At 40.1% G+C, this 22,348-nt stretch overlaps 1 protein-coding gene and 1 long non-coding RNA gene across 5 annotated transcripts; one reads left to right on the forward strand and one right to left on the reverse strand.

Annotated features, from left to right (window-relative positions):
- The first annotated feature begins 4,297 nt into the window (after positions 1-4,297).
- On the forward strand, positions 4,298-18,392 carry LOC138353976 (uncharacterized). The gene is made up of 5 exons (XR_011223349.1): positions 4,298-4,581; positions 7,509-7,672; positions 9,169-9,332; positions 10,580-10,678; positions 18,294-18,392. It is a non-coding gene; the product is annotated as an uncharacterized lncRNA (long non-coding RNA).
- Positions 18,218-22,341, reverse strand: LOC138353975 (uncharacterized). 4 transcript variants are annotated; one of them, XM_069307558.1, is made up of 6 exons: positions 22,239-22,341; positions 20,949-21,169; positions 19,805-19,856; positions 19,306-19,372; positions 18,927-18,992; positions 18,218-18,361 (listed from the first exon to the last, which is right to left on the reverse strand). In XM_069307558.1, the coding sequence occupies exons 2-6, from the start codon at positions 20,965-20,967 to the stop codon at positions 18,290-18,292; spliced, it is 276 nt and encodes a 91-aa protein (XP_069163659.1). In that variant the 5' UTR covers positions 20,968-21,169; positions 22,239-22,341; the 3' UTR covers positions 18,218-18,289. The 4 variants fall into 4 exon arrangements, with proteins under 4 accessions (XP_069163659.1, XP_069163660.1, XP_069163656.1 ...); XM_069307559.1 differs by having other exon boundaries at positions 18,923-18,992; positions 22,239-22,340; XM_069307555.1 differs by having other exon boundaries at positions 19,306-19,380; positions 22,239-22,340.
- Between the last annotated feature and the right edge of the window lie 7 nt (positions 22,342-22,348).

Below are 22,348 nucleotides of genomic sequence, written 5' to 3' on the forward strand. Positions count from 1 at the left end.
CACGATACAACGCACAAAACACAACACTTCTGTCAGTTTTTGGATAAACTCCTTTTATATTTATTATGTGAGAGTTATACATGTATAAAATGATAACTATTATAGGTAAGCGCCTAATATTTAATATTAATCAATAAAAAAGAAGTCAGAAGCCACACGCCTGTCTGTACATGTCTTTTGTGTAAAAGTATTTTGGGCACTCATGTACTTGTGCGCTAGCTGGCGTTCACAACTGTTCTCGCCTACAAGCATTAGAATTAAACAAACATTTATTTTTTCATTTATATACAAGAAGAGAAGGCTACCCTTGAGTCTGTAATATTCATCTGATCACTGGTCTCCCATTTGGTCCTCATTGCTTTATCTTACTATTATTGAATGTCAATAACCGTATTATGCAATTTCAATTTCTTCTATTTCTTTCTTTATTATGCACCCCATACCCATCCCGTGGGCGGTGGTGTAAAGGATTACAGAGGCACATAATCAGTTCAGGAACTGAACCCTCTAGTTCGTTTAGCTAAGCAAATAACAATGTTTGACGCTAGTTACAAAATTATTAATGTTGTATACACATGTACACACACTCATACATATATATATATATATATATATATATATATATATATATATTTATATATATATATATTTATATATATATATATTTATATATATATATATATATATATATATATATATATATATATATATATATATATATATATATATATATATATATATATACGTATACATATATACATACACATACATATTTAATCACCTACACAAATACACACATCAATAATCTTTGTGTCACAGGTGATCAACAAGAGGCTCACAACAGTCACTATAAAAGGCACTTTGCATCTATAGTGAGTCACACAGTTACTAGTCTTGCTGCAAACCCACCCAACTGGGCGGCAGCTTTACAGTCATGTGCTCCACACCCACCCAACTGGGCGGGAGTTTTACAGTCATGTGCATGCATTACCTACAGTAAGCAAATTTTGGATTCTTCGCTAAGATTTCGGGCAGCATATCATTATGAATGAAGTACTTACACATTTCATTATGCAACTTTAATAAAGTTGTCCTTCAGCCTTTTGTAGTGTTCAGCTACCCTTATCTTCTGTATGTTCCTCACATTACCAGTATACACAAACATTGACATGTAGGGATAGAGACTCTCAGGTAAGTTAGTAATTTAAATGCACAGTAGCAGTCCTAGGCGTTCAATCCCCGACCGCCGTCCAAGTGGTTTGGCACCATTCCTCCCCATCCCATCCCAAATCCTTATCCTGATCCCTTCCCAGTGTTAAATAGTTGTAATATATATATATATATATATATATATATATATATATATATATATATATATATATACTGTATATATATATATATATATATATATATATATATATATATATATATATATATATATATATACTCTTCACACCTTACTCTGTACCCTTACTCTTCTGTCTTCCAGTGTCATGAGGTGCATTTCTCGCAGCCTGTCCTCGTAACTCATGCCTCTTAGTCCTGGGACTAGCCTATTGGCATACCATTAAACTTTTTCAAGCTTCGTCCTGTGCTTGACAAGGTGTGTGTGTGTGTACGTGTATAACACACACGTACTTATGTGGTACGTATGTACTACATAATTGTAAGGCGTTTGCTGAATTAGAAAAGTCGGCTAGCAGTCCACCCATAACGACACAATTAACTCATTACATAAAAAAAATACGTGGCTGTGCAACAGTGTGTGGGAATTGGGGAACTGGTGTGCATTTAGACGACTGGTGAGGACCAACAATGACGTAGAAGGATGGCACCAGCGTCTGAATCAATGGGCAGTGAGGGACAACTTGGCTTTATATATTTTAATCCCCTTACTGTACCGTGAGGCGTCCCTGGTAACCTTGCAATACCAACTGGTTTCTGATCAAAAGCTAAAGTCCAGTCGCCGCAAGAGCAATGAAGAGAAACAGGAACATTTGTGGAAGCTTTGGGACCGTTACGAGGAAAAACAGATAAGCACCTCACAGTTCCTCAAGGAATGTTCGCGTTTTATCCCAGGAAGTGCCTGAACTAGAATTAGAAAACAGCAGTCTGTTTACTGGTTGTTATTTAACTTAAGTTAGTTGTAAATGATAATGTAAAAATAGCCACTGAGAACTGATGAGTTGCCCAAGACTTTTGCTCGTAAAGAGGGAATTGATTACAAACTTGGACTGCCTTTGAGCAGCCTGAGGGCAGCAATATCCAGGAACATCAGCTAAATTTCGGAGACTTGAAGCAAAGTGAAATTCACACCAGTTACTCATCTATCATCATTCTATTATGCAGGAAGAACCGCACGTCTATGGGTCATCCAATAATGTTAGCAGACTTCTAGATGTTACCACTGCTAGGCTTAGGTTCGGCTACAAGTACCTCTGGGAGTTTGTAACATCTGCTGATGTAGATTTGACTAAATGTAAACTCTGTCAGCAGAACTATTCGCTTACTTTGCGCCATTATATAATGGAATGTGAAAAAATCGCGGAATTTAGGGATAACACCATCAATAGTGTCCAAGAAATGTGTAAGTACTTCGTTCATAATGATGTGCTGCTCGAAATCTTAGCGAAGTATCCAAAATTTGCTTACTGTAGGTAATGCTGCACATAACTGTAAAGTTGCCGCCCAGTTGGATGGGTGTGGAGCAAATGACTGTAAAGCTGCAAGACTAGTAACTGTGTGACTCACCATAGATGTAAAGTGCCTTGTATAGTGACTGTTGTGAGCCTCTTATTGATCACTTGTGACACAAAGATTATTGATGTGTGTATTTGTGTAGGTGATTAGATATGTATGTGCATGTATATATGTATACGTATATATATATATATGTACATGTATGTATGAGAGTGTGTACATGTATATATATAATATTAATAATTTTGTAACTAGCGTCACAAATTGTTATTTGCTTAGCTAAACGAACTAGAGGGTTCAGTTCCTGAACCGATTATGTGCCTCTGTAATCCTTTACACCACCGCCCACGGGATAGGTATGGGGTGCATAATAAAGAAAGAAATAGAATTGAATTGATCTGATTAAGATTTTATGACTATGTAATCTATGTTTTGCTCCACTACTTACTGGTTGAGTATGGGGTGCATAACAAATAATAGCCTCCTTCGGGGGCGCCTTGTTTCTAAACGTGTTAGTCTTAAATCCTTTAATCTCAAATCTTGCTACAATGTACCTCTTAATATATGTTATGTACTCTCGCAACCCAATGTACCTTCTTGTATATAAATAGATTTCAACTGTAAGGGGGTATGGTTTGCACCTTGTTATTCTAATAATGGATAAATAATTCTAATAATGGAAGCGCTAATTATATGAACAAATGCCATGTATTTATTCAGATGATAACAACAGCGAACACAAACCAGCGCATATACGAACGGAATGGTTTGTATGTACAAACTTCTCAGTGAACGAAGTTGTTTCTAGCCCGGTATCCGAAATTGCAGTATACGACTTGACCAGTCCCCGTTGGGGATATAACCAGTCTGTCAATCGGGTCAACCCAAGTGTTGCGTTTCCATGCGTTTCCAAAAGGGTCGCCCATGTTGGAATCGGTGAACGCCCTAGTAATATTGTTGAAAGCATCTTAATAACTTATTAAACCAAAGGTCTTTTTATGTCAGAAGAACGGCAGAAACTGGATCTATATATGAAAACTCTTTCAGGACAAAATTTAAAGTAAAACTAGATTATGTAAAACTAGATTAAAGTAAATTTATGTTCTATCTTTCTTGAGACGTATAAAAATCTTACGTTTATTAACGATTCTGCGTGAAATAAGCATTGTTCTGAGATGAATATTGCGGATTTCCGGCTCTACGACCGATGAAAAATGCAACTTTTATACAACTTCAAATATCTTTAGTTTTACTTTAAATTTTGTCCTGAAAGAGTTTTCATATATAGATCCAGTTTCTGCCGTTCTTCTGACATAAAAAGACCTTTGGTTTAATAAGTTATTAAGATGCTTTCAACAATATTACTAGGGCGTTCACCGATTCCAACATGGGCGACCCTTTTGGAAACGCATGGAAACGCAACACTTGGGTTGACCCGATTGACAGACTGGTTATATTCCAACAGAGTCTGAGACATTTGCACTGGCGGGCGGCGTTCGTGCCAACTATATGGCTGTTAAGTCAGGGGGGTAGAAATAGCCTAAGCTACTCTATCCCTTTGAGATGTATTATTGCTTATCTCAATAAACATACTTGAACTTGAACATAAATGGCTGTTAAGTTGAAAATTGTAACTGTTAAGATCATTCTATTGTGGTTTTAATATTGAACAATTATACATATAAGAAACAGACAAATCTGGTGTCCGAAATAGTAAAAATATTAGTGTGCGATGTGATCAATGTAAGGGGGATATTGGGTGTGCCTCGTATCCCCTACAACAACAAGAAGTTCGAGAGCGATGAGGCCGCCACCTACTAGCTTCAGGATGTCGTCGAATCTAAATCAACAATATACTACCGCCGCTACTTTCTCGGAAACGTAAGTACCTGCCGCTTTACTTCTCTCACCCTGCCTAGCCTGGCCTGGCCTGACCTGGCCTAGCCAGACCTGACCAGACCTGACCTGACCTGACCTGACCAGACCTGACCAGACCTGACCAGACCTGACCTGGCCTAGCCTTACCTAGCCTAGTCTGACCTGACCTGGCCTAGCCTTACCCAACACTAATCACCACACGTGACAGCCCAAACGAATCGCAAATAAGTACACGTAACAAGTCATATGCCCGGACACTCTTTCACCTTGGGGACTGAGTGGTAACTATTGTATAGAAGAGCCGGCTCCCTGAGAGTGGTAAGAGGGCGTGATAAGAGGCTAACGTGTGGTCTTGAAGGAAGTCGATAAAGCAGACAATTTCAAAAAGGAAGGGCAGCATAACGAGCAGACAGGAATGGACATACAGTCGGTTATCCCATAATGTGTAATACACCCCGCACAGCATGGGTGGAGTGGTGGGGGGGGGTGGTGTAGCAGGGCACAGTATGGTGATGGTGCGGGTGAAGTACACACCCACTGAATTCCTGCCATCAATAATTGTTTTCATAACCATTAGAACAATGGCATCCCTCCAGCCACCATCCTTCCACTGACCCCCTCCTCTGGTCCTCCACCTCAGACAATAACCCCCCACACCCCCTCTCCCTTCCAGACATCAGCATGTCAAAATCAGTACCATAGTGTGTTTAAACTATTTAAACTAAGTCATTGTGTATCAAGGTATCTTAATTCATTTGAAAGTGTACATGTGCATTCGTTCATATACTCGCCTAATTGTGCTTGCTGGGGTTGAGCTCTGGCTCTTTAGTTCCACCTCTCAACCGTCAATCAACAGGTTGTACAGGTTTCTGAGCCTATTGGGCTCTATCATATCTACACTTGAACCTGTGTTATGGAGTCAGCCTCCACCACATCACTTACTAATGCATTCCATTAGATATAATCATATATGATTACACATAATCATAATCATTCCATACACATAATCATATATGTGTACGTCAATGTATACATACATGCGTATATATACCTCATATTAAAATACTGATAACGAATGACCATGAACAAATTAATTTATAATTGTAGCATTATATATAATTTTAATAGACTAATTACGTGTTTATACATTTGAATGGTCCAGACAGGTGGCCAGCCTTGGACATATACACTTCTGGTAGGCACAATGACCTCATGTTAGACCCTTGATAGATTATGTGAGAGAGAGAGAGAGCTGGGGCAGGGAGGTGCGTGCCCCAGGAAGATAATCCCATGCCCATGCCCCCGCCTCGAGGTCAGTTCTCGAGTCACACCAAGAATAACAATCGAGCAAGTTGTCCTGACCAGGATGTGGCATATTAGGGAGGGTTGAGGAATAGGAAGCCTGTCTGATAGGGCTCTTGGCAAGCAGCTCTCCCTCAGTCTACCTATCTATATGGAAGAAATGTATCTAGGCCCTCCTCCCCCCCTGCCTATTCTCTCTCCCCCACCTTTCTTCCTTCATTTCCTCCCTCCTTCCCTCCACCTCACTGGTGAGAGAGTAGGAGTGTGAGAGTGGTTAGAGAACTCGTTAGTTCTCACGCTCGTGAAATTGTCTGCGACCCTGGAGGAGTAGAGCGGAGGGGGGGGTGAAAGTAGGTGACGATGGAGGAGTAGAGGGGAGCATTATATGCAGTGAACGTAGGTGTCTATGGAAGAGTACATCATAGAGGAGGGTGAAAGGAAGGTGACGATGGAGGAGGAGAAGGGAGGGGGTGTGAAGGTAGGTGATGATGGAGGAGTAGAGGGGAGGAGGGGGGCAAAGGTAGGTGTCTATGGAAGAGTACATCATAGAGGGGGTGAAGGTAGGTGGCGATGGAGTAGAGCAAAAGGGGTGGGGGTTGAAAGTAATCCTGAGTTTAATTTTTTTAGTTATATATAGTGGACACCTCGGCTTACGAATGAATGATTTATGAACTTTTCGTGGTTACGAGCCTAATTTCTTCGAAAAATTTGAATCGGGTTACAAACTTTGCCTCGGGAAAGGAGTTTGTTGATATACGTATGGGCTGACCTAGCGCGTGGTGGCATGGTGATCGCGCCTCAGTTTACCAGTGTCTCCTGCCTAGTAAGTATCGCGCCTGAATTCTTTGTAAAGCATTACATTTGTTTTGAGGATTTTTGGCTATTTGAACATCAAATTTGTTATGATATATCTTGCCATGAGTCCCAAGAAAGCCAGTGGTAAGGTTCAAGCCAAGAAAACACATGTGAGAATGACCATAGAGGAAAAACAAGAGAGCATTCATAAACATCAAAATGGTGCACAGGTTGTTGAACTAGCTAGGCAGTACAACAAATCTGTCAACAATATGCACTAGACTTGCTAAGAAAAAGGACATTATGAGCATTAAAGTGGCAAAAAGGCATATCAACAATCCCGAAACAAAGAACACAAACACTTGAGGATGTTAAAAAGTTTTTATTAATTTGGATACACAACAAGGAGTTAGCAGGTGATAGCATTTCAGAGGCCATCATTTGTGAGAAACCAAGGCATTTGCTTGAAGACCTTTTAAAGAAAACCCCTGGAACGAGGGGGAAAAAGATGAATCAAGTTTGAAAATGTGAAAAGTTTGTGTGACAATAGAGCCTCGGGGAAAACTTTTGCTGTGGTCATTACCTGGTGGAATGCACCCAGGATGGAGTATCAGGGCTATACATCTTTTAAATCATAAAAGTAATAAACATTTCCCATCAACCTTACAAACCATATTAACCTATTTTCATGTATTTCCCCCATGTGCATTTTAACAAAGTTACTAAATTGCCTTTATCATTCTGTAAAATTTCAATTACAGTACTGTATGTATAATTTTGTTAGTATAAATGGACTGAATATTCTGAAATTGCTATTAATTTTACAATTTCAGATTCAAAGGTGGTCTGGACACCCAATTTGGTCAGACAGGTGAAGAGAGCATTTAGGATAGTTCGAAGAGATGAAGATGGTCACAATTGTGTTCGAAGAGGCAAACGCCCCCCTTTGCTCCTGAACATTATGTTCAACCATTGACCTCTGCACACCTAACACAAGGTAGGTTGAAAACTCCTCCTTCATGTCATTGGTACATTAGCCAGAAACTCAGGGCTCATGTAGGAATATCCCTAAAAAAAAAAAAAGTGGCCCCAACAATGCATCCTCCAAGTCTGGAGGATGAGCAGGAGCATTGTCGAGAAGCAGGACCTTGAGTGTCAAACTTTTCTCTTGCAGATATTTTTTGATGGCAGGGCAAACCACTCCACATCACAGTTTTTCTGCACGTTATATATTTTTTAAAACTCTTGGATTTTCGGAATGATACACGAGCAAGGGTTTAATTTTCAAATCGCCACACAGCACAAGAGTTAGCCTATCCTGACACAAGTTAGCCCAAGTTAGCTTGTGTCCGGGCAGTGACGTCTCCTCTTGGGTAATGTATGACCTCTTCGGCAATTTTTTCCAGAATAGCTATGTCTCCTCACAATTAAACACTTGTTGTGGAATGTATCCATCAATACAGCACAGTGTATCTACAAAATTTTAATTTTTTACTTATATATAGTGTCACCTCGGCTTACGAATGAATATTTATGAACTTTTCGGGTTACGAGCCTAATTTCTTCGAAAAATTTGAATCGGGTTACAAACTTTGCCTCGGGAAATGAGTTTGTTGATATGCGTATGGGCTGACCTAGCGCGTGGTGGCATGGTGATCGCACCTCAGTTTACCAGTGTCTCCTGCCTAGTAACTATTGCGCCTGAATTCTTTATAAAGCATTACATTTGTTTTGGGATTTTTGGCTATTTGAACATAAAATTTGTTATTATATATCTTGCCATGAGTCCCAAGAAAGCCAGTGGTAAGGTTCAAGCCAAGAAAACACATGTGAGAATGACCATAGAGGGAAAAAACAAGAGAGCATTCATAAACGTCAAAACGGTGCACAGGTTGTTGAACTAGCTAGGCAGTACAACAAATCTGTCAACAATATGCACTATACTCGCTAAGAAAAAGGACATTATGAGCGTTAAAGTGGCAAAAGGCATATCAACAATCCCGAAACAAAGAACACAAACACTTGAGGATGTTGAAAAGTTTTTATTAATTTGGATACACAACAAAGAGTTAGCAGGTGATAGCATTTCAGAGGCCATCATTTGTGAGAAACCAAGGCATTTGCATGAAGACCTTTTAAAGAAAACCCCTGGAACGAGGGGGAAAAAGATGAATCAAGTTTGAAAATGTGAAAAGTTTGTGTGACAATAGAGCCTCGGGGAAAACTTTTGCTGTGGTCATTACCTGGTGGAATGCACCCAGGATGGAGTATCAGGGCTATACATCTTTTAAATCATAAAAGTAATAAACATTTCCCATCAACCTTACAAACCATATTAACCTATTTTCATGTATTTCCCCCATGTGCATTTTAACAAAGTTACTAAATTGCCTTTATCATTCTGTAAAATTTCAATTACAGTATACTGTATATAATTTTGTTAGTATAAATGGACTGAATATTCTGAAATCACTATTAATTTTACAATTTCAGATTCAAAGGTGGTCTGGACACCCAATTTGGTCAGACAGGTGAAGAGAGCATTTAGGATAGTTCGAAGAGATGAAGATGGTCACAATTGTGTTTGTAGAGGCAAACGCCCCCCTTTGCTCCTGACATTATGTTCAGCCTATTGACCCCTGCACACCTAACACAAGGTAGGTTGAAAACTCCTCCTTCATGTCATTGGTTCATTAGCCAGAAACTTAGGGCCCATGCAGGAATATCCCTAAAAAAAAAAAAGTGGCCCCAACAATGCATCCTCCAAGTCTGGAGGATGAGCAGGAGCATTGTCGAGAAGCAGGCCCTTTAGTGTCAAACTTTTCTCTTGCAGATATTTTTTGATGGCAGGGCAAACCACTCTACATCACAGTTTTTCTGCACGTTATATATTTTTTAAAACTCTTGGATTTTCGGAATGATACACGAGCAAGGGTTTAATTTTCAAATTGCCACACAGCACAAGAGTTAGCCTATCCTGACACAAGTTAGCCCAAGTTAGCTTGTGTCCGGGCAGTGACGTCTCCTCTTGGGTAATGTATGTCCTCTTCGGCAATTTTTTCCAGAATAGCCATGTCTCCTCACAATTAAACACTTGTTGTGGAATATATCCGTCAATACAGTATCTACAAAATCTTTAAAATCACGAACAAATCTTTCAGCCCCTACTTTGTCTGAGCTGGCACCCTCACCATGCCTCACAACACTATGAATACCACGTCTTTTTTCAAAATTTCTCAAACCATCCCCTACTCACCTTAAACTCTTTCGTATCTGCAAAACTCGTTCTAGGGGTTTTCTTTATAAGATCTTGCATGAAGATTTCATTGTTGACCAAACCACACACTGGAAATTGAATAGACGACGACATTTCGATCCGTCCTGGACCATTATAAAGTCGATTGTGATGAGATGAGGGAAGCAAGAGCATTAAGGTGGCAAGAGAGAGAGGTGAGGAGATGGCAAGTATGTACGTATGTACATGAATAAAACATGTACATACTTATACATAACGTGTGTAAATAGTGTAATAAACACAATAACAGTATTTTGGGAGGAGGAATGTTGGCGAGTAATGTGTTGGAGGAGGGAGGGAGGACTGGCAGGGTGTGGCAGCTCACTCATGTTTTTTGGGCTCACCATACCAAGATAGTGGATCGTTATGGTGAATACATACGTAGATGGGTATATACAATGTGTGTATATAGTGTAATAACAGCAAAAACACTGTTTGATTGTAGAATATGTTGCATATATGAGGCTCATAATTTTGAGCATAGCGATGTTCTATACTTTGAATTATATAAATTCCACAAATTACACACTTTTAAATAATATTACAGCAAAAAAAAAAGAAGAAATGAATGAGAAACTTCAAAATAATTGCGCAACATTTTATTCGCAGCAACTGCCATCGCACGGGGTGGCGGGGCCGACAGACCCCCATCGCTCCAACGCTCAGCGCCCATAATTTGCTCAACTTCCCAGCTCCATCGCAGCTAAAGTAAGTCACATACAATATTTTTTGTTTAGTTTCCCCGTGATCAGACTCTGCATTTTAACAATATAAGAAGAGAAAAAAAAATTTTGGAAAGAATTTATTTCTTGTGCACCAGGGTGTTATTTGGAGACAGAGCAGTTCAGTGGTTAACTACTAAATTTTTTTTTCTCCCACACACACACCCCCCTAGGAAGCAGCCTGTAACAGCTAACTCCCAGATACCTATTTACTGTTAGGTAACAGGGGTCATCCCCTTTTGTACAAAGAATCTGCTAAAGCTTTTAGGGCTAATCTTTGACACTCGTTTGTCTTTGTCGCCCCATATTTTTTACGTCCGAGTTGAATGCTCTAAGGCCCTTAGCTAACTTTAGGTCATGTCCCATACTTCTTGGGGAGCTAATCGACACTGCTCCTCTCTTTACATTCCTCTCTCGTTCTGTCTAAACTCGATTATGGCCCTGTTTACTCGTCTGCTTCTCCTTCTACCCTTCACCATCTGGACACACTGCATCATACTGGGTTACGGCTCAGCTCTGGTACCTTTCCTTCGACACCTACCCTAAGCCTGTATGTTGAAACTGGCGTCCTGTTTCTACAGGATCGCTACTGTCTTCTCCACCTTGCACGGTCCTTACAGCACCCTCACTCTTGCTTATGTCATGCCTTGACCTTTACCCATCCTGTGGTTCCTGTTCCCCTTCACCACCTATCTCTTTCTGTACGGTTGTCTCTTACAAAATGCTCTTTCAGTTTGTGTTACCAATATTTCCCCTCGTGTCAATTCCGTCTTTGCCCCTATGGAGGGGTCCCCGTTCCTAAATTCTGTAAGCCTTGACCCACATGACTAAAACTTTTACCCCTCCTACAGTTCTAAATCACCTTTTCCTTGAACACTTTTCTTCACACTTCCACTCTATTTCCATCTTCACCAATGGGTCTTAAGTCTGCAGACGGTGTAGGCTACTCTGTTGTTTTTCCTGACTGCACCTTTGTGTCTCCTGCCTCCGGAGACTAGCATCTTCATGGCAGAACTTTATGCTATTCTCTATGCTCTTTTCTCGCTGTCAATCCTCCTCTGTGTTTGTAGTTGACACTTGCAGTGCCCTCATGGCTCAAGAATCCTTTAATCCAGTCCATCCTTTGGTAGTTGAAATTCAACATTGGCTGTTTCTTATCTCCAGTAGATTTAAGACAGTGGAATTTCGCTGGATTCCCACCCATATTGGTGTGTTCTTAAATGAGCGTGCGGACACTGCCGCTAAGGAAGCTATCCGCACCTGTCCCATCTCCCGTAAAGGTATTCCTTATTATGACTTTTACCCAGTTATTCATTTCCCCATTCTTGCCCGTTGTCAGGGTTGTTGGTCTTCTGTTACTGGTAACAAATTGCGTGCTCTTAAGAGTAGTGTGTTCCCGTGGCCTTCCTCTTTCCACCGTAACCGGTGGTGGGAAACGGCTCTGGCGAGGTTGTATATTGGTCATACACGTTTAACTCACGGGCACTTAATGGAGCGCTGCCCTGCTTCTTATTGTCCAAACCGTTGTCTCTACGTGTCCTGACTTCCAGGACTTACGTGTCTTGCTTCCCGACCATCCCTCACTGTCAATTGTCCCTCGATAAAATTCTTGGTAAATTCAATACCTTTGATATTGTTCGCCGTATGCGTTTTTGTTCTTGTATTGGCGACGTTAGTGATATTTAGCGCACTATGATTATCACACACATTTGATGGTTTGATAATTACTGTACTGTACAGTACTTTGGTTTGGAATGTATCAAATAAAGTTGTTTCATGTATTCAAATGTGTGAGAAAATCCACTGGGGCTGTGAGATGAAGCGAACCTGTAACAAAGGCATTGCCAGTTGCATACTCTACCACCACTGATGGTAAAAGTCTTACAACTGGATATCTTGTGTGACGGGTTATGGTATCACAGCTATACTGAACCAAGATGGTATGGCTCTCCCTCACATAAATGAAAGAAATGCTGCTATTGGCCTTGCAGTGTGTAAGTTGCAGGTGGAAACGAATGAAAATTATCAAATAAATAATTAAACAATTTACTGAAATAGTAATGAACAAAAATAAGACATGACAATACTTGACTATCATGTAATGCAAAGGTGAACAAGTTAGTATGACCTTAAATGCAAAAAATAAACTATAAGCAGTGAATAAAAGTATGAAGATATACTGGTGTTCTGAAGACAGCTACCATACCACCATGGCATCAGTCACACGACGTTGGCTGGAAGTGGACGACGGGTTAGAGACACGAAGGTGATCCTAGAGCACTAAGGGAGAGATTGCCTCTCCAGGGAGGCAGCGCTCTTTATATAGTCCGGCGGTGATGACTCATCCAGTGTCAACACGAGGTGGACATGTGGTCAACTAGCAAACTGCTCGTTGTGGCTGGCGGTGCCTTTGTGTTGAGCTGTACCACTGTCAGTTGAAGGCGGCTAACTGCTTGTTTGTGGGGACAAACTGCCAGTTAGCAGTGGCGCCCGGCTTGCATCTGAGTCGTACCAGGCCGTGCCAGGCCCTGGGGGGTATGGAGAGGTGGCAGGACTGATGACTCTTCTGGGCTGGTGTAGATGTATACTTCCAGTGCAGAGGCATTGAAGGTGAAGGGAAAAGGCAGTTCCAGTGCTATGCAGGGGATTCACGTGACACTTGTGAAGCCACAGAAAGTCTGGAGGCCCTACTGAAGCCAGTCCAAGTATTAAATAAAACCCCTGAAGTACGCCGGTGAAGGGTGAAGCAAGACCGTATGCCCCAACTTCAAGCACACACAGAAAATCACGTTTTGGTCCCGCCTCTCAACTGTGTATTTGAAGTTGGGGCGTATGGTGTTGAACTGCTTCAGCCTTCACCCGAGTGCTTGTAGGTCTTACGTAAGACGTTGACTCAAGGAGGGGCCTCAAAACTTGCTGTGATTTATGGGGAAATCCGGTTGTAAGACTTTTACAAAGTCAGTAATATACTGTGGTAGAGTATGCAGCTGCCAGTGCCTTGGGCAAGGGTTTACGTCGCCTCACAGCTCCAGTGGCTTTTCTGCTTGGTGTATATCAGGTTGTGATTTTGTGTGTGTACCGTATTGTTATGATCGCCGTCTGATAAGTCCTTTCTGGCCTCAAGAGTCATTTTTACCCACCTAGAAAGATTGCAGATGGCCAAAGCAGTTATTTAAGTTAAGAAGGGACAAGTCTTAAACAGAATTTTGCATAATATTTGACTGTAAAGGGGTAAATTGAGGTACTGTAGATTGAAAAACAAAATGGTGAACCGGGCAGGCGGTACTCACAATTAGGCGAGTACACTCGAGAACTTTTAAAGTGCAACCAAACATGCTTTAGGCTCTCACAACAAGAGGTGAGTGGTGGTGGCTCAGGTGCTCAGCCAATCAGAGCACCTAAGGAGGGAGGGCAGGAGTGAGAGGGGGGTGGTATGTGGAAGTTTGGTGACAGTTGTGTGTAGTTTGTTCATCTTCATTGTAAGTTTCATGGCTTGGTGTGCATTTCCCTAGTAAATTTAATTAGGGAAAAATTCAGGTGTTTGATTTTTTAAATCCACTTTTTAAATGTTGAGTTGTTAAAGGCTCAAAGTGCATGGAGTTTGTTTGGGAGTATGGCATCCTCATGCTGTTGCGTGCTCGCGTGAGGTAGCAAAAGTGATGTAAAGTTGTGGGGTGTACATGCTTGGGACGTCCTCTCTCGGGATGGCTGGTGTTAGACCTGCGTGTTTGTCGGTTGTTGAAAAGCCGTCATCCTTTGCTGTTGTGGTATTGATTTTACATTGTTCATCTTGTAATTAATACTGTAGTGCGATATCTAGGGCTACCATTTGTAGGTTTAAAATGTCTAATACAAACAGTTGTCCAATGAGTTTTAATAGGAAATATCATCCACCAAGCACCATTGTACAATTATATTAATTGATAGTATATGGATTGTGCAGAACTGCTTAGAATGATCTTTAACACTTGGCTATATTGGTCATGTCAAATACCTGCACGGTGAATGCTCCAAGACCCTTTCTTTATTCAGTGTTGTCACATACCTCATGGGGGTATGGATAGGCAAACACTCATTCGGTTAAACTTGCCTTGTAGTACTTTCAGAGCTCAGTAATTTGGAATCTGGTTAGCACTTTCCAAATAAATTGACCTTTAAAGTGAATTCCTATTTAGGTTTAAAACATTATACCGAATGAGAAACTCGGATTATATAGCCGAACACCAGAAATGTTGTTATTCAATTTGGTTGCCTAAAGCACATTCAAGGACTACACATTACATGGCATTCCAGGATTCCTCTATACCTTGCCTTATGCTGTAAACATTGCCACAACCCTGTGTTTTATTGATTTAAATGGCCACAGGGAGGCATACAACACTGCAGATTATGATGTCATTAGTTATCCACTGTGCTGACAAGTGGGCTGACTGATGTTCGTTGACACCTGTATCGTGCTTCAATTTAATCGCCAGGAGATCACCCTCTCACTAGACTCGTCTGTAGGAAGTAGAGTATAGTATCTCCAATTACCTTGGATCATAAATAGCATAAGACTTGGGGGTAGGAGAGGGTTGCAGTGTTTGTCATGGCTCTCAGTTGTTCCTGGTATTAGGCAATTTAGTTCTGGAATCATTTTTGTTGGCCAATGTTAAACTTTTTCGAAAGTAGATGTTTTTCTGAAAGGGAAGGAGGGGGGGGGGGGGAACGTCTATGCTTGGATACAGTTATCTAAGTGAATACTTAGATTTATACAGTAGAATAACTACCTTCTTTTCCTTAGTCAAAAAGGTTGCTTGTTTATTTCTAGGGACTTGTATTTTCTTTTATTTTTAACTGCAGCAACTTTCAGTGAATGATAGATTCTTACTGAAAGGACCTTTACTTCATTGTTGTTGCTTTATGGTCATCTCATTGTGTACAGGGATTCCGCGAAGCTTTTGGGGTTAGTCTTTGACACTCGTTTGTCTTGGTCAGCCCATATTTCTTGCCTCCGAGTTGAATGCTCTAAGGCCCTTAACCTCCTTAAGGTTTTGTCCCATACTTCTTGGGGAGCGGATAGGCGCACGCTCCTCTATTTGCACTCCTCTCCCGTCCTGTCTAAACTCAATTATGGTTGCCCTGCATACTCTTCTGCTTCTTCTTCTACTCTTCGCCATCTTGATGCTTTGCACCATACTGGGTTGCGTCTCGGCTCTGGTGGCTTTCGTTCGACTCCCGCCCTTAGTTTGTATGTTGACACTGGCTTTCTCTCTCTTCAGGACTGCCGTGATCGCTACTGTCTTCGCTATCTTGCGCGGTCCTTCCAACATCCTTCCTCTCACCTCTGTCGTGCATTGACTTTTCCTCCTCCTGTGGTTCCTGTTCCTCTTCATTGTCTCCCACTTTCTGTCCAGTTATCTCGCTTACAGGATTCTCTTTCTGTTCATATTTCTAATGTTTCTCCTCGTATTGTTCCTTCATTACCTCCGTGGAGAGTCCCCCTTCCCAAGTTTTGTACGTCCTTGACTTGTATTACTAAAGCCTTTACCCCTCCTACAATTCTGAAAAGCCTCTTCCTTGAGCACTTTTCTTCGCACTCCCACTCTATTTCCATCTTCCCTGATGGGTCTAAGTCTGCGGATGGTGTGGGCTACTCTGTTGTTTTTCCTGACCGTACTTACATGTGTCGCCTCCCTTCGGAGGCTAGCGTCTTTACGGCAGAACTTTATGCTATTCTCTATGCTCTTCGTCTCTTGCTTTTTCATTCTCTTTCCTCCTTTGTGGTTGTAGTTGATTCTCGTAGTGCCCTCATGGCTCTAGGGTCCTTTAATCCTGTCCATCGGGTGGTCATTGAGATTCAACATTGGCTGTTTCTTATTTCTAGTAAATTTAAATCAGTAGAGTTTTGGTGGGCTCCCAGCCATATTGGTGTTTCAATGAGCGTGCGGATGCTGGCGCTAAGGAAGCTATCCGTTCTTGTCCCATCTCCCGTAAAGGTATTCCTTATTCCGACTTTTATCCTGTTATTCATTCTTCCCCGTTGGCAGAGTTGTTGGTCCTCTGTGGTTGGTAACAAGCTGCGTACTCTCAAACTTAGTGTGTCCCCGTGACCTTCCTCCTACCACCGTAACCGGCGGTGGGACACTGCTTTGGCACGGCTGTGGGTTGGTCATACCCGCTTAACCCACGGTCACTTAATGGAGCGCCGCCCTGCTCCTTATTGTCCGAATTGCGTTGTCCCTCTTACAGTTGTGCATATCCTTGTTGAATGTCCTGACTTCCAGGATGAGCGTGTGTCTTGCTTTCCGACCGTCCCTCGCAGTCACTTGTCCCTCGATAGAATTCTAGGTGAATCGGATACTTTTGATATCGTGCGCCTTATGCGTTTTTGTTCTCGTATTGGCATTCTTGGTGATATTTAGCGCCCTCTGATTATTTCGCACTTTGATGGTGCTACATGGCCTTCCCAGTTTGGTGCCTTCTTTTGGTCATTACCTTACCTTCATTGTTTTTTCATTTTAATGTGGTAGTTGTGATATGGATTGTTCTGGCTCACGTGCAAGGTCTTGGATTTTTGTCTGTTTTATATTAAGAAATTGCCAGTCTTTTTACTATTTGTAGAGTTAGAGATCTGCATTAAGGCCTCAATATTATTCTTTATTTTTTTTTATAACATGTTATCAGCAATTTTTGTGGTTGGTAATATTTAGATTGTCAGTGATGTATGACAAGGCTTAAGACCCCTTGTGGTATGACAGCATTTTTCCCCAGTCATTTCTTTAACAAATGAAAGGGTCCTCATAACCATTCTTTTGTCCTTTCTACCATGTACCTGTTTGTTGCTTCTTGGTCTTTCATTTGGTACTTTGGCTATTAAAACAATGGCCTTTGGTAATGTTGCAATTACCATTTCTAAAAAAAAATGAGCAGGTTCATTAGGCAGGGTTTGTTTTTAGCAAACAAAGTTTGACAAAAAAAAATTCCATTCCTTCAAGACCTTGCAGATGTTAGGTCAAACTAACCAACAGTAATCTGTTTTGCCCTTTCAAACAATGATGGTTTTAATCTAGGTAAAATTTCAGAATATCAGAAGTTTGGCAGACAAATTTAAGAGCTTTGATTAAATTTAAGTTACCAAAGACTTTGTGAAAACCATGTTGTATAGATGCTTAGTGTCACTTTTCTAATGTTTTGTAAATTTAAATGACCTTTAGTTAAGTTAATCATAATTTGTACAAAGCTTAGGTGTTGCATAGCTTTAAATTTACTTTCAAATATGGAAACTAAAATATTGACTAAAGTTTCTTCCACTTTAATATTTCAGACTAATTTGCAATATTTGTTAGTTTATGTAAATTGAATAGGTAGTCCACTTTTACATCTTTTCAATGCATTTTGCATGCACCTATGTAACAAGTTACAAATAGGTGTAAATTTTACCAAGTATTTATTTTCAAAGTAAAAAAATTTCAGATGTTTAAACATTGCATCAATAGTAGTAAACAATTTCCAGCATAATTTCAGGACAAGGTATATAAAGTAGTTTCATTAAAATTGTTTTATTTAATAAGTTTTACATATAGTACTTATAATACATATAATATTTATTACTGTTTCAGGTTGTGGGACAGGTGCTCCTAGATGAACAGAAGATCCAAAAGGCCAAGACAACTCCAGAGACAATCACCTGTAAAAGAAAAATAAACATTAAACAGGGACACTACTTTTATTATCACCAATGCCTAATAATAAGCACAAAAAATCCTAACATCCTATCTTTTAAGATAGGCTCAGCAAGGCCTATCCCTTCCTCTGGTTTCAGTGCAGAGCTTGTTCCCTGAATGGGTGCATTACATCCACCACTTTAGTGCCATCAACACATGGTACATATGCTTTACTGAAAGCACTGTACAATGCATGCCAGGCACTAAAGTTTTAGATGCATCCACCCATTCAGCAAACAAGCCCTGTGAGAATTAACAATGTAACCATTGTTAAGGGTCCCTACACCTATGCAAATCTAGTCCATCTATTAGATGGGTAGTAGAGCAAAGCTCTGAAAAAGCCAAGCCAGGGAAGTCTGCAGGACTGCCTGGTCCCCTTTTATGAAATGGGGTAGGATCAGTACAAACTGCATCATCCCCTGTGGGTTGTAACAGTAGGACATGGTTACACACCTATAAATGGACTAGATACAAGAATTAAGATTAGGTCATTGATATAGCTAAAACATCAAATTCAAACTCACCCACTTTTGTAGATTTCCTTTTGCAGAGTAAAGGTGCCTCACTCCAAGCCAGTCCATGCATCATAATCACCTGAAAAATATTTCAACAAATTAATATCAGATTTAAAGCCAATCTTGCTTTACTTCACAAATTCAAATAGAACAAATTTCTTTAAGGAATTTACCTTTCCTACACATTCTAGTAGCAGTAGTAAAGATCTAATTTAGCAATATAAATATATATGGCATCAATTTGCCAAGTTTCAGTAAATGTCATTTGAGAAACTATCCACAACTGCACTTCAATGGCAAATTACATTTATCTTTAGCCAATGCTATATTGTTTAAGTTATTACTATTTTTTTTTACTTATGCAAATCTATTCAGATTAACCTACAACTCACCTGATTCTGTTTAACCGATGAACTCTTCCAACTGACAGAGGGACTTCTGGACTTTCCAAACCACATTCTGGAAAACTATATAAATTTAAAAACCAAGCTAAACTAAACATTGATTATTTTTTTTACTTTCAAGGGAAAAATACCATCTCTTAGAACAAAACTTTTCCTGCCATTAACTTTGACTCATGATGACCCTTAAGTGTTATACATTTATAGATTAAAGCTCATTTAACAAACATTTAATGTTAACTAAACAAGATTTATATTTCATTAAAAGTATTAATAAAACACCCTCAACTATGCTGTTTAAGATCTAATGCCCCACATTACAATTTTCACAATTTCAACATACCATTCTATTCAATACATTCCTGAAAGGACTAAACTTGCAGATATGGTACCCACTAGCCTAAGCCTAGACTTCCATACCCCTAATATTTAATAGGTTTTTAGCAATTAACCTGTACCCTCTAATTCCAATGTACACAACACTACTTACTGTAGATCTGCAAGTATTTTCCTGCAGCTCTGTTGCCAGGACCTTCCACAACCTGTCATGTGAACAGTAAATATTACTAAAAGGTTATTTGCATAGCGATGTTATTTTGTTCATACCTGTACCACCAGTTTAACAGTTGCCGTTTTAAATGGCACACTAAGTATCGTGTTGTCCCATCTTTACTACAAACAAAGCTATAGTCATTTCAAGTCAACATCCTATACAAATTTTATTTTCCAACAACTTTAGTCATGAACATTTTTCTGGAACACTGCAAACAAACTTTAATTTAACAACCATGTATAACATTTGAATAAAAGCAATACAAAATTTATATATACAAATTTATTGTGTCGAATTATGTACCAAGCTTTTTAGTCTAAATTCATAATTAACCCAACTATACTACCAAGACAATGTGATTTTACTAAATTTAGTAATTTTTACACTAGCAACTATACAAGGCCATATTCTCTCCAGTTATCACCACACTTCTGCAGGTGTAAGGTTCTATCTCCCCCATCTGCAGCACTTAGGACCACACTTGGTCTTTATTATAAATTTCTTTATGAACCTGATACAGTACTGTTGTGGGAACAATTTAGCTACAGTTCTGCCAAAGGAATGATTAACACACCATGCAAGCCAACTAATATTAAAGTTAGAAGAATGGGTGGTGTGGTGGTCATGTTATGGTTGAGTAACATGGTACAAGAGGGCAAGTAGTTGCTGAGCAAGTATGCCAATTTCAATTTCTAGCAAACTGGCAGATACAGCAGAAGTGCACACTTTCTCCATGGATTCTAATGTCACTAAAGTTCCTACTAGAGAGTTACTGGCCACCATTCACTAATGAATAGGGGAAGTTAGCTCAGAGCATCTTTGATGTGCTTTGATGGCAACGAAAATGTTGCCCCCCCCCACCCCTTCAAAAGTTGAGCTTGTCTACAGCATTTCTTTTTTAATTAACTATGTAAGGGGGAGATTCTGAATAGCAAGTGCCAATAGGCACTGTCACTGGCTTATGGCAAAAGATTCTGTAGCAATAGAACTATAAGCCACACTTTCTCCCCCCCCCCCCTTCCTCCCAACTGTTCAGTGTCAAAAGGGAGGGGGGGGGGTGTCCTTTTACTGTACCACTTACATTTTAGTGTGGGCTTCATCCACTATTCTGATGTTAGCTGGAACATTTGTGCCAGCTGCTGGTTTGAAAGGGAGGCATACCATGTGCCAATTCAGGAAGCTTTCCACGTTCCTCACTGCATGTCAGCTCAGGACCTCACTACCATGTTGGGAGGCAGTTGAAGACTAACCAATCAACATTCCAGGCTGGAGAGCAGTGCCAGCTCGGGAAGAATTTACCACCTGCAAAAATTTTAAAACTCTTAACAATCTACACCATCTATCTCATCTTTACCTAGCCCCCAAACCTTACATTTGTCAGCATTAAACTGCATCTGGTAGTCTTAACCATTTCAAAACTATATAGGGCATCGGTATTTTCTATTTGCCAATTCTGCAACTATTGCAGTCTAAACCATAATCTTGCGAATAACCGAGGTCCAAGGAGAGCTTTTAGGCACTACTTACAACACTTCTCCCAACTTAACCCCATTTATACCGATTTCCTTTGGTATAGCCATGACCTAATCAACTTCAGTCAGCATTCCCAATGATCCGAGCCCCTATCAATGTTGCGCCACTATCAAAATCTCTGCTGAAGTCAAGGTACACAAAATCACAAACCTTATCACCATTTCCTCAACTATGCAACCCAATCCATGAACATTTAGTAATAAAACTATGCGATCCATGTATCTAGCCATGTTTCTCAGAAAGAGTAGAGAAATGGCACTTGCAATGTTAGATTCTAGTAACTTTCCTCACAATAGACTAAGCTAATTGGTCACTAACTTAAGCGTTAAAGTTAACTCAAACTTTTCCTTTAAAACTTGCTATATTAGGAACTTTCCACGACCGGCCTTTACCCGACATAATTAAATAGGGTAAAAACGGTATATTAAATGCAGTAAAACTACGGTAAATTCAATATGATAAACTCTCATTCTTTAAGCATGGGCTGCATAGTACGTGAACTAAACTAAATGTTAAGCACCCTGGCAAACCACTTCGTTCTATTTAATTTCTTTATTTAATCACTTTGTCCGCCTAGAATTTTTAGATTAGATTAAAGGAACACCCTCCCTGGTAACGGCTGAACTAGTTAACCAAATACAAATATTTAGGTAAAATACTTGCATAAAACCCGTCTACTTCCCCCACCAGTAGACTTGTTCAGCTAAAGGCATAATGTAATGTTCCACTTTAGTAAATAAAGACTTAAACACTACCCCATCTGTGTAGTTACCGGTTACCTGACATTCAACGCCTAAAATAACCCATCTATTCCCCATAATTGTTCGATATAACTTACCTCTCACCCGCTGGTCGAGTACACAGCAGTATATATCCTCCTCCATCACTCACCGCGTGGATACTATTTCACTCTGGCCGCAAATTGCCTCAAATCACCTACGTTGTCCA

The sequence above is a fragment of the Procambarus clarkii genome, chromosome 60 (genome assembly GCF_040958095.1).
Source record: "Procambarus clarkii isolate CNS0578487 chromosome 60, FALCON_Pclarkii_2.0, whole genome shotgun sequence".
Classification (NCBI taxonomy): domain Eukaryota; kingdom Metazoa; phylum Arthropoda; class Malacostraca; order Decapoda; family Cambaridae; genus Procambarus; species Procambarus clarkii.